This window comes from Semicossyphus pulcher, unplaced genomic scaffold (assembly GCF_022749685.1).
Source record: "Semicossyphus pulcher isolate SPU_LCO1_2020_fin unplaced genomic scaffold, fSemPul1.0.p SCAF_5, whole genome shotgun sequence".
NCBI classification, from domain to species: domain Eukaryota; kingdom Metazoa; phylum Chordata; class Actinopteri; order Labriformes; family Labridae; genus Semicossyphus; species Semicossyphus pulcher.
In genome coordinates, this window is record NW_027211726.1 from 12,215,367 (window position 1) to 12,228,796 (window position 13,430).

Here is a 13,430-nt window from a genome sequence, read left to right on the forward strand (position 1 = left end):
AGGTTACAAAATAAACCAGACTCCAGTTCATTTCACTCAGTTTGTCTATTTAATATATAAAATACGGTAAAACATACGCAAAAAGGGTAAGGTCTCAAGGGACTTGGATACTTTGGTACAACAAACACTTTTTTTGTAAAAGCGGTATAGAATTTCAATAACATATCAGTGCATACTTTGTATATGAAAATATACACAAACTGTATATCATTCTCAAAAAAACAACAAAAGAAATATTTTCTTTACAACAAAAACCCAAAGCAGACTAGCTCAACACAATATATTAGCTATAAATTTCATCTTTAGTATTTCATATGCTACATTATTCGGAGTCGATGTCGAACTCGCTTGTGATGCATGTCCGTAATCATTACTGTGTGTAACATACGTTTTACTGTTACCTGTATCCCATGCATTTACATGTTTCAAATTTCATGAATTACTAATTTCAGTTGTTTCCCGTTTTTATAAATATATTCTATATCTTAATTAAAATTGCAGCATTTAACTGGTATTTCCTTCATTGCATTTGCTAATACCACAATAACTGATCGTGCAATTTTCAGCAAGTTGTTTAAACAAAGGAAACCAGTACTATATGTTTATGATACGGAAGATAAAATAAGAGAGAGAAATTAAACTGTCGACTATCCTACACAAAATAGCAATAAAATAAAAGCTCCATAATAATATCATCATAATAATAATAATAGACAATGGAACTGTCACCAGCACAAATTAATCCAAAAATAGTGAGAATCTAAAAAACATTGTACACAACAGGTAACAGGGGTGCAGGTTTCGTTTCTCATATAGATTGTCTTGTGACTACACGGCTAGTTGGACAGAGAACCTTTTATACATGAACAAACCTCAACCGGTGTGGTGTCACGTTTCAGTCGACCATCAGCGCCCACAAACGGGTCACAAGGAAATTATTCTGTTAAATGGAAATGACTGCGAGGTAAAACAGATCATCAGCTCTGTCTGAGGGCGACCCGGTCAGCGGTTGGATGTTGTAAAGAAATAATTCAACATTTTAGGGAACACGCTCTTTTGTTTTCTTGCAGACGGGTGGAGAAGATTGATGCGGTTATTATGAAGCTGCAGCCAGTAGTTAGCTTAGCCTAGCATAAAGACAGGAAACACTTCTTTTTGGGCTGTGTTGCAGTGGTTAGCTCGGTTGCCTCACAGCTAGAAGGTTCCTGGTTTCGATCCCGGTTCTGCTGTAGGGGGCCTTTCTGTGTGTAGTTTGCATGTTCTCACGGCTTCCTCTCACGGTCCAAAGACATGCTCGTTAGGTCCATTGGTGACATTGCCTTATAGGTGTGATTGTGAGTGTGTATGTCTCTATGTGTCAGCCCTGTGGTGGACTAGCGATCAGTCCAGAATGTACCCAGCCTCTCGCCCAATGACAGCTGAGATAGGCCCCAGAAACCCCTCGACCCTGAACGGGATAAGTGTTATAGATAATGGATGGACGTTTTTACTTTTGGCTAAAGTGTGAATAATAACTTTATTTATACAGCACCTTTAAAAACAGAATGTTTACAAAGTGCTTTGATGTTAACGTTAATGTGTTGGCACACAATTCAGAGCGTAGATAAAGCATGTGACTTAAACATCTGCAGAGATGTAAAATTGTAAACCCAAATTCTAATATTTGATAACAACAGTGGATGGAAACGTAACTTAACCTTTCGTCTTCTTAAATGCGGTTATTATAGTCTAAACAATATAGCATGAACACGGCCTTAAAGGGGCGGTATTCTGCTAATTTCAAGCTTCATATTTCACTCTGAAATACCTGTAGGGTAGCTTAGTATAATTTACAGTTACAAAAAAAACCTAATTGTTCTCACACTGGTGCTCTGTGCAGGCCCTCATACAGCCTGAAACGACTCAGTCAGCTCTGTCCCTTTAAGAAACCCCGCCCCTACAAGCCTGCTTTCTTCTGATTGGCCAGCCCCCTGAAGCCTGCCGAGGCTGCGCAAACTTAGTGTGGACATCCAACATTGTAAAATGATATTATTGTTAAAATGTGAACCAGCATCATACCCCCTCTTTAATAGAGGCCTGGTAGGGTGTTACATTTGGAAGAACCAGGCTGTATGCTACTGTTTCCTGCTAAGCTAACCTGCTTCTGCAGCTCCAGTTACGAAAGCAAATGAGCATTTCCCAAAATGTCAAAGTCAAAAGTTTTTTTAACAGTTTTAGAGTCAGATTGTGGTGAAAGTGTTGAAATTTCAAATGTTTACCAGAGATGATTGACGGAAGAAAAACCTGAAATAAGCGGAGAGAAAAGCTAGCATACTGTTCGAAAGAGGGACGGAAAAGTGACCTGATAGTGGAACACCAGTCTTTTTCCACAAACCCACAATGTCAGTGCCAAATACTGCTTTCACTGTCTGCTGTGGGCTGCGACTCGACGCACCAATGCAATCCTTATGGGCACTTCCTTTACTTCACCTACACTCATTGAAAGTGTAGGATTGTTGACAACACCAGTCTGCGCGTTGAGCATCGTCTCGCTAGAGGAAAAGGTCGAGCTATCAGGAGAAACGTTCTATTTGTAGGCTATAAACAACCTGTGTACACACTCATACGCTAACTTGAAATGGTTCAGACGGTTTGAACTAGAAAATATACAGTTAAACACAAACACAGCACTTGGCAGCCAATTTCTTGGCTTCATTTCTAAGTGAAAAAAGGCAAAAACCTGTGTCTGCTTACCGTGGTTACGATTTAACATGATTATTTATGCGTCAAAGAAGTGATTTATCTCTTAGCTAAACTACAAGTGATGGCAGTGTCCTAATCATTCATGTTCAGGTGCTTATGGACGACTTGACTTTGATCGTGGGTTTTTAAAAGTGTGTGGTAGGAGAATATGATGACACCACAACCAAGCAGGCCTCTGTGAGTGAGGGACAGAAAGTGCACACACCATCAACACGAGCATAAAATAGGTTTACTGAAACGAGTCCGATCCACCAGCACGGCCTAGTGTGGCGTTTACCCCTGCACATATCAAATTCACACTCATATATGCAAACAGATCCACTGAGAATCAACACATTGCTTGTTTTTAGGGATACCTAGCAAAGTCTATGCAAATATATTCATATGTACATACACGTCGTTTGAAGCTGAAAAGCTATTTTTACTCTGTCGCCAACTGAAGCGGTAGAAATATAGAAAATGTCTTTTTCCTTTCACTTTTCCAAACACGGCAAAGAGCTAAGGAGAGCTAGAGAGAGCTAAAGAGGACATCAAAGCTTTTGTATAAGGAGTGATTTTTATACAAAGTCAGAATTCCTACTCGTGGACGACTAACAGACCTTTAAAACAGATTTTTTTTTAAATACCAACAGATAAAGAACACTTGGACTGAAAGAACCAAATACTTCCCTACCTCAAAAACAGCCAGCAACGGCTCAAAAAACTCACTATGCATTTAACTGGATGGCATCTACTCCTGGTTATAAGCTGAGTGACAGGCTGGATCTCTGCTGCCACAGATTTCCATCCAACTTCCAGAGGAGATGAGGAGAGAGGACGGGAGGAGGAGCGCTCAGCCTGAGGAGAGAGCGCCACAAAATTCAAAGAATCAGTTCCTAGTTCTGTTTGTTTTTTTTCCGTGACAGTGCGATTGATATTTTTCAGTTTCCCTGCACCGCGTGTGAGAGGCATTTGGCATTTTTTCTTGTTGTAGCGAGAGGTTTGATATTGGCACTCCGGCAGGTCCTCCTCTTCTTACCCCAGACGACCCCGTGTGAGTCTGTGTGCTCAGTGCCAGAAAAACGCTCAGTCCTCAGACTAGTCCAGATTATCCAAAAGTGCAGTTTGGAAGTGACTCAATGGAAGAATGAAGCGCACACGATCCAAGCGACGCTGGATTTCAAAGAGTGAATCATACAGCAAAAGTCCCGTAATGACGACAAGCCACCAATCACACTGCGGACGATGTAGCAGAGCTGGATGTAAATACATGACGGTTATGCAGAAACCATGTGAGAGATAAGTGTTCTAACAATAAAAATGACTATAGGGGGAGCTCATTCAAGCAAGAAGGCTTTAAAAATCTACCGTCCTTCTTTTCAAGGGCCGACCCGGGACAAAGTATCCAGCTGAGCACGAAGCCGTCGTCTCCTCGCTCGGAGCGAGAGCCCCATTTTTATTCTGTTTTTTTGGCAAAGCCTCGTAAGTCTGGTTGACGCAGCTGAGTTGTATAATTTTGGACAGAGGCAGATGTGTGATGATAGTGTCACATGGCAGTGGGGTGGGGTGGGGCAGTGGGGGTTTAAGGATGAATGTGGGTGCGTGTTTGTGGGTGTTTCAGTGTCACCAAACCCTCTCTGTGGGTGCACAGACTCTATGTGACCCAGGCGTCCAATCTCATGCGCTTGATGTTCCCTCCCTCCTGCTCCGGCTCGTTCGCCGCCCTGAGGAGCTCGGCCGAGGGGCTGAAATCGGGTGGCACGTTACGGCTGGCGGGGCCAACACTTCCTGCAGTGCCGCCGCCTCCTCCTCCTCCGCCTGCGCTGCCTCCTCCGCCTCCTGCGCCGGCGTCATCGCGATCGCTGCCTTCGAAGGAGCTGGCGTTGCTGCTCACGCTGTCCGCAGGCGAGCGGCCGGTCGGGGGCTCCAGGCACAGCAGGGAGCCGGGGTACTGCGGCGGCGCGGTCAGGATGGTTCCAGCTGAGGTCGAGGACGGCGTGTTGGAAGATGGAGGGGGGCAGGGGGTGCTGCGATCGCGGCCGGGCGAGATGGGCTCCGATTTGATGCTCACGCCAGAGTTGGTGTTGACGGTCAGCATGGCGCCTTGAGGTATGTGAGTCACCGGCCTGAGAACGGGGTCACAGAGGACAGAGAGAGGAAGACAATAAGGGCAGAATGAAGAGGAAAGGCGAGAAACAAACAGACAGATGATTAGCAACTTGACAAAGGGCGCACGAGAAGCTGGAAGGTCACTCGACAAAAACCCACAGTACAAGGCACAGCACCGACAGGGGAAAGCCACTCGATTGTTCAACAATCCAATTCTGAGCCTTCAAAGCAGAAGTTTTCCCCCCGCTGCTCCCAAAGAGATCAACAGAACAGCCCAGGAAGCATGAAATGATTTGTGTGACAGGGTGGTTCGCAGTGAGGCAGCTACGATGTGATGTGTGAACAGAAAATAATCTCGGGTTAGAGAAACATGGTGGAAACCGGAACTACGTCTCTTTCCTGTTTGACTGCAGACAGCAGCAGACATGCTTAGAGGGGGGGGGGGAAGAGGGGCAGCCAAAAGCGCACAGACACACAGGAAACAGGAAGTGTGATACAGTACCGGCCCAACCACTCATCTCTACCCAAGAGCAGGTTGGACGGAGAGCCAACACTGTGGGGAGAAAACAAAATGTTGGAGCCCAAACCAAAGGGAAGAGGTGGATTAGAAGGCATGTGTGGAGAGAAGTGTGAAACATTATTGCGAGCGAGGTTTCGTCAACAACAGCAATAATGTTCAAATGTCTCAGCATCAGAAACACAAAGGCACTAGTATACGGAAAATCAGTTCCAGCACAGAGAAAACTCTACAAACAGTGGAAGCTCTTTGTACTGTTTCCTTACTACAGACTGTGGACGGTGGCCCGTAAGGACAAAATAATGCGAGAGTGAATGCAAGTATTATTTTTATCAAGGTGAATGTACGGTACGTCTGCTCTGAGAGGGAAGGGAGAACTTGTCCCTCAGGGCTTCCGTAGAAATGTGGCCACAAAGGGCTGCAAATACTAAAAAACAAACAGAAACTTAGAGGAGGGAAAAAGCTGGAACATTAAAGCTTTGATATTTGCATTACTCTTAATGTTTGTGCTTTTTTTAGTCTGTGTGCATTTCAGCATTTGCAGCATGACTTTGAGCGGCTGGGCTTTCACTCTTTGCGCCTCAGAGACCACAGTGTTTGTGGTGTGTCTGGCGTCAAAATTTTGAATAATACAAACTCCAACACTTAACTTTGTTTAAATGCCTTTAAGCATATGCATCAGAGCCAAAATAACCCAGTTTTAAATTGATCTCTTATCGGCCGTCAGATTCAAAAAAAAATTTTTTTAAATTTAAAATAAAAAAAAATAAATAAATAAAAAATGGCCGATGCCGATATGTGTCAAAATGCTGAATATCGGCCGATTATCGGTCTATCCCTAGTATAAAATAATAAGCACACCTTTCAGCTTTTTGGATTACGTCTATCAAACGCTTTATAATAACTTTAATTTACTGACACTGAATGAAGATAATGTTTAAATGAAGAGCTTAATGTCAAAAGTCAGTCAGGAAGAAGCTACATGTTTAAACTGAGGCACAAACGTCCAGTGTTACAAAAACATCCCTATGATGTACCTAGAGTTTTTGCACAGCATTCTGGGTAGATTTTAAAGTCTCACTGCTGCTTAGAATAGAGAGTAAAGTTTAGATCGTGTTGATTTAAAGGGGAAAAAAGAAGCAGCGCAGCTCGCTCCAAACATTATGTAAATCATAGACAAAAAGAGATTTAAAGCAGTAACACATGCAGAGGACTAACTAACAACGTCTGTAATATCAATAAATATGAAAATTGTATTTTTAAGCATTAAAAGCTTTACAAAGGTTATATTTAACAGTTGTTGTATGACTGCCTTAATGGAACTATACTGTATATCTCATGTAGATTTGTTTCACACAAAAGCCCTTCTACAAATCCCCCCTACAGACAAGGTCATGACACGTCACACACGCACACACTAGCAGTGGCTGTTCACCTCAGATTGGCAGCCAGACTGGACACCTGGCTAGACAGCTCGCTGCTCTGTTTGTCCACGCCCCACATGCTGTGGACGAGAGGAGAGAACACACTTCAAAGATCTGGTGTTCACGCTACCAAACACCTAAGCTCTGCAGGACTCCTGTCCCACACTGCACCTGTCCTCTGATCTGACACAGAGGAGGCACAGGATTCTGCCTTAATGTTAAACAAAAAGAAGGGAAAAATATCAGCAAATTGTGTTTCTACATTATACTTACATCATACTTGTGACTTATCTTTGCGTCTACATGTTTCTACACAGCAGGTTAGATTTAAATTACGCACACCACTGCAGAATCTGTCACCTTTACAGTGACAGCAACAAGACACAAAGCCGATACAAGAAAAATGTGTAGGCGTAAATATGTCTTCTTATCCGAACATATCGAGAAATGATATTCAATGTTTTGTCAACGCCATCATTACTTCAGTTGTGACTTTTTCGTTATAAGATTTTGTCATTTTTTGTTCAGTTTCCAAGCAAACCAGCAAAAGTAGGAACCTTTGCTCGCTGTTCTTACTTAGTGCTACACTTACAGTGGGGCTGCGAGTTAAACTGCGGAGGGTTTAATGTTGACACAATGTTAATGTGCTTTTCTATTGTTTTATTGCTCTTATTACTATTGTTGTATATTCTCCAGATATTTGATCAATTTGTCATTTAATAGGGATGCATGATATTAGATTTTTTGCCGATATTCCGATATGCCGATATTTTACAACTAATTTAGCCGATTACCGATACCAATATTTTTTTCCCGCACACCTAATTGCAGAGATCATCTGCTCATTTGCAATGACTGCTCAGCTTCGGTGATGCGAGGAGGAGCCAAGGCAAAGTCTTTCAACACTACAAACTTGATTAACCATCTCAAGACCCGTCACCCCGACCGCTGTAACAAATGTGATAAGAGTATCACCATTATACTGTACGCTAACTCCAATACAGAAGAGAGTTGATGATCTCTGCAATTAGGTGTGCGGGAAAAAAATATTGGTATCGGTAATCGGCTAAATGAGTTGTAAAATATCGGCATATCAGATATCGGCAAAAAATCTAATATCGTGCATCCCTATATATGAGGGTAACGAACAAAACACGAACGTTTTTTCATCTCCGTGTTAAATTCTGTGAAACTGACACCAGTAAATAAATACATTCATCCTGCATGTTACCTTTTTAGCTGATTTTATGATCAGATATCGTGACGTATCGTTGTATGAAATATATCGATTATCGCAGAATCACTGTATCGTGATATTATCGTGGACCACGTATCGTATCGTGAGTTACACTGTGATTCCCACCCCTCATTTTAACTGTATAGAAAAAGTAAATATTGTACTTTAGGTGGATCATTGCACAAATATATCCTTCTATTATTAGATCCTTTTAGATTCATAAAAGAAGTTATAATTATATGGATTTGAGATTAAATCAAACTGCTCCAGTTAATCTGTTGATGACGTTGACACCATCATTTCCTTTATGTCACACGAGTAAATAAATGGCTGCATGGTTAACACACATCATTTACTGATGCTGTATGCATTATATAAAAGCCGATAATAAGCAACAGTAACTGTTTGTACAAAAGATGTTCGGTTTCCCGTTTCTGATATCCATCAATTCTGCCGTTGTTATGAATAAAGGATCTTTGAGGCTGAAGCGCATCAACTCCAGATATATCAGATATTCAGGTTGATGTTATGAGAGGCTGAGATGGTGAGATGCTGTGAGAGACCAATTCACTACGAGGGAATGTGAATTGCCCTCATATAAAGTCATGGTATGGATATCATGCGAGCTAAGTATGAAGTATTTCAGTATTAGGAGGTTATCAGCAGAGATATGTTAGCCGCCACCATCGCCCCCAACACCGCACGTGATAACAGAAGAGCTTCTCGGAGAACCAGGTGTAGAAGAGAGACGCAGCGCTGATGGGAAAATGAAGACAAAGACTTACACCAAGTTGCTGAGTGATGCGAGATTAAGTTGTTGCTGCTGCTGTTGCTGTTGTTGTTGCTGTTGCTGCGGTTGTTGGGAAACAGCCTGCTGCTGTTGCCATGTGGACACGCTGGTTGGCAACAAGCCGCCAGGTGAGGCCAGAGCGTGTAAAGCAGTGATGTCTGCACTGGTCAGCTGATACTCTGAGAGAGGAGAGACAATCCAAAGCTTTTATTATTTGAGAGAAGATATCTTAAAGTTTTCGCTGAATCTTGGAGGTAAAATAAAACAATCTGCTGCAGCTTGTGTGTTCAGCTCACCTGTGTTGTACGCTGTGGGCATGGCGGAGAAGGGCAGCCCCTGTGCCAGGAGACTGGGTGTTGCCACTGAGACCACCGGTGTGGTGAGGGTTTGAGCCACCTGAGCTCCCGCTGCCAGCCGCTGGGCGTTCTGCCGGAGGGGAACACGGACGTGTCAGTCACAAGCAGAAACAAGGAACCGACTTTCATGTGTGGGCTCAAATTAAAAAGACTTGTTTCAATAATGTGAGATAGTTTCTGACATGCTGGGAATGACGATGTGGTTTGATTCATAATGATGAACTGAGTCGAGTAAATCTCAGAGTCAGGTGGATTTACTGTCAGGAGGTTCTTGATGACATGCATCGAACTGTTTCCTTGTTTTGAGCGTCTTATACAGACGTATTACATTAAAGGCAATTTACTCAACCATCAGCTGTAATTATAGACTAGGTTAGGTTTTTAAATAACTATATAACATATTATATTATATATTTCTTTATTAGAAAGCAGTGGAGAGTAGTGGGCGGTACAGCAGTTCCAATACCGTCACCGTCAATTTTGCAATGCCGTCATTACCGGGATAAACGCACACATTTTGGTTTGTGTACACACACGAGGGAGAGTTACTTCCCCCAGTGTTTCCCACATATACACTACATGGGCGGGCCGCCCTGGTGTATTAACGGCCACCCAAGTATATTTGCCGACTAATTCTATTACGTTTCTTATTTTATGTGTCCAAGACCTTCATCCACGATTCGATGATTACTGAAAATACTCCCCTCGCGCTGTGCACCTGCCGTAGGCTACCTGTCGCGAGCAGCGTCTCCACAAACGCTCGTCAGAGAAACGCACACATAAAGAGAGGTCACTCCTTGTGCGTCCGTGTTAAACATGAACCTCCTAAAGCTTTTAAGTGCAGCTGTGTGTAGTTCAGGAGTCATTTATAACCGCGTTTTTCGTTTCGAGACACGACGACTCTAACGACGATCATTGGGAGCGATCACTGAAGCTCTAAAGCCCCTCCAAGATTTCACTGATGCCCTATCAGCTTTTGTGAAGCTATGTGGAGCTAGAGTCATGTTCTGAGTAGAGCACCCCTTTAAATTTTGTAATACCGCAATATAATATTGATATCACAAAATAAACACTGTGATCGCCCACCCCACGTGGAGAGGTGACAGGAAAAGTCCTTAAACTTGCACTAAAGGTTCCAGGCCTGACATGAGCTGGAGATACTGCAGTTCATTGTCAGTGTCATTAGATTTAAGCAGCCAGGATGTGGGTTTCATTTAATTCAAGTTGAGTCATGAATAACAATTTAATCTTATGTGCCATACTGGGAAATTAATGCATTTACTTCGTCAAGGCAACTAATACTTTTCATGAATCTGAACCAGTTATTTTCCCCTTTAAACGACTCATAGATTGACAACATTTCAGGATAAAGTTACAAAGTCCTGGTGCAGTTGAGTCATTTCTTCAGAAGACGCCTGCAACTACTCCAGACTGTGTCGGACTTGTATCGAGTGCTCGGCTCATCTCGCGTCTCTCCAGCGGATGTCACTAAAGGCCTCACAGTGTGAGTCAGGCTGCGCTCACAACAGTTCGCCACATTTTTATGCTTCCATCATTCATTTTAGTGAAGCCTAACAGGGTAAAAACCTGCTGCTCTCTCAGTGTTTGAACATTAAGTCAGACATTTAGATGACAAAATATTCAGTGTTTTCCAAACACAGGTGCGGCAGACATGCTGTCGGCCCCGTGAAACTGCTACCATGAGGTTTGATTGTGACAAACCTGCGCTGACGGACACAAATCCGCGCGGTAAGACAACACTCTGGAGTCTGGTTCAGCTGAATTATAACGCAGATAAAAGCAAACTGAGGCCCTTCGCGAGAGAAAAATAATAAAAAAGTCTGCATAATAAAAGCCAGAGATGCAATAATTCAGGTCGTGAATTGTGAGACCTTGTGAATGCAGATGATCCTGAGAGGAAACATCGGGCCTGAGTTATGACTGTAATGTTGAATTTACGCAGAGAGAGAGAGGAGGTGGAGCGCAGAGACGGGCCAGATTCAATTAACTGCCTTTGTGAAGAAGTGAGGAGGGGCGGCCGGGTGAGGGTGATGAAAATGAATCACCGGCCTCTGGAAAATGAGATTCCTGCCCGTCAACTCAGAGAGGAAGTGTAAAAGGAGGGAGTGACGATCAGCAGCAGCTGTCATCGCTCTGTCTCAGAAAAAGCTGCTTAAACAAGGAAGAGATAATCAATACATTTAACATGCATTTGTACTAGAGATAGACCGATATGGTTTTTTCAGGGCCGATACTGATACCGATTATTAGTAGTCAAGGAGGCCGATAACCGATATTTGGAGCCGATATTCATTTGCAGTAAAAGTGAAAATATTGGCATCAAAATTTTGAATAATACAAACTCCAACACTTAACTTAGTTTAAATGCCTTTAAGCATATGTTTATTAAACAAACAAACAACAAGCGCAGGGAGTTCCCAGGGTCAGCAGCATCTCTGATAAAGTTAACTGAACATTTAAATAAATAAATAAATAACTTCCTGAAGGTTTATTAAGTAAATAAAACAAAGTTAAATAAAATTTGCAAAGAAATGAACTTTTTCTCCTCTCCGCCGTGTGTGTGTGTGAAATATTTTAGCGCTTCCTCTGGCTAAAACTATTCATTTACCTGAATAACTTTAAAGATAAGTAACTGCTTTGTGTGTGAAATTATAATGTTGCGAGAGGCCAAGGTGACATATTTAAATAGCTTGTTTTGTCTGACAGGCAGTCCTAAACTAAAGACATGACATTGCTAATTCATCAAAAGTATCAAAGACGTTGCAATTTAAGTTCCTGTTGTGGGTCTGCTTACTGTTAAATTGACTAATTAGTTGTGGGAACGCAAACTAATCGGTACAAAATAACCATCAGCGAAAGATTACGAGGCAAACGTTCGTAAAGCATTAAAATGTGTACGTTTTACTAATGTTCGGAGCCACATACATATATGTGCCGTATAGAAATGCCTTTAATGTAATAAATGCAAGTTAGATTTGAAGCATCTCTAATTGACATCTTCAGTGGAAGGTGAAAATGAGTCTGGTGTGAGCGTCATGCCAAGTGAAAAGACACCCATGCTTTAAGTGGCGTCGTACGATGAAGTAAATGGACCTGCTGTTAAGTCACAGTGAGCTGACGACTGTGGAGGATCCTCGAGATCATCACGGAGGAAAATCATGATCCTAAAACAACACAACCATGAGCCCTGAACCACATGCAGTCAGGTTTGGATCCCAGAAAAATGTCAGTGGAGGGGAGACCAAAACGATGACAAACTCCTGAACAGTGCTGTAACCATGCTAATAATGTCAGACAGTCGACAGCCATCGACTCATGCGAGTGACTGACGCAGGGGGGAAAATCACCTCGTTTACCAACTCCAGCTCATCCTCTGTCTGCAAAGGGTGGTAATAAAGAGAGTTACAACTCTGGTTCATGTTTGTTCCTACTGTAAAAGTAAATAGTCATAGAAAAAAAAGACATAAACACCCCCAAAATATCATACTGTAGGATGTTTGGTAGCTAGGGATGCACGATATTAGATTTTTGCCGATATCTGATATGCTGATATTTTACAACTCATTTAGCCGATTACCGATACCAATATTTTTTCCCCGCACACCTAATTGCAGAGATCATCAACTCTCTTCTGTATTGGAATTAGCGTACAGTATAATGGTGATACTCTTATCACATTTGTTACAACGGTCGGGGTGACGGGTCTTGAGATGGTTAATCAAGTTTGTAGTGTTGAAAGACTTTGCCTTGGCTCCTCCTCGCATCACCGAAGCTGAGCAGTCATTGCAAATAGCAGTTTTGCGATCTATTTCGGACACTTTGAAAAACTTCCACACCACGGACATTTTGGCTTCTAACTCTCTCATGCTGCAGGTAGACACACGTGACGTCATCACGCTGCACCGCGCAGGTCTTCTTCGCGCCGGGGACATTGCGCCGAGGTCGGGCATTTAATCAAGTATGCAGCAGCCCATTATTTTATCGGTTAATTATATCGGCGTGTTGGCCGATATCCGATCATCATTTTTAAGCCGGTATCGGCCGATACCGATAACGTGCCGATAATATCGTGCATCCCTATTGGTAGCTGTTCTATTACGTGTCATTAAATCACAGTCTTCCTCAACAGTTTACTCCTGTTTTCAACATCAACAATAAATAAATCCTTTAAGACAACACAGACAAGCAGCTACTTTCATGGGAATGTCTAATGATTGCCGAAGATAAATGTGGTCGGTTGAAGCAATAAATTCCT

The 13,430-nt window shown here is 42.5% G+C and overlaps 1 protein-coding gene across 4 annotated transcripts in view; it reads right to left on the minus strand.

The window, feature by feature from the left end:
* Positions 1-30: 30 nt before the first annotated feature.
* LOC138608401 (myocyte-specific enhancer factor 2D homolog) overlaps positions 31-13,430 on the minus strand; it is a 32,145-nt gene continuing 18,745 nt past the window's right edge. The window contains exons 8-13 of one of the 4 annotated variants that reach the window (XM_069680974.1): positions 12,523-12,552; positions 9,095-9,224; positions 8,794-8,977; positions 6,783-6,851; positions 5,333-5,383; positions 31-4,847 (exon numbers count right to left, since the gene is read on the minus strand). In XM_069680974.1, coding sequence (XP_069537075.1) covers positions 4,376-4,847; positions 5,333-5,383; positions 6,783-6,851; positions 8,794-8,977; positions 9,095-9,224; positions 12,523-12,552 — 936 coding nt within the window. In that variant the 3' untranslated portion in view covers positions 31-4,375. The remainder of the gene's footprint in view (positions 4,848-5,332; positions 5,384-6,782; positions 6,852-8,793; positions 8,978-9,094; positions 9,225-12,522; positions 12,553-13,430) is intronic. The other 3 variants (XM_069680975.1, XM_069680976.1, XM_069680977.1) reach the window with 3 other exon arrangements.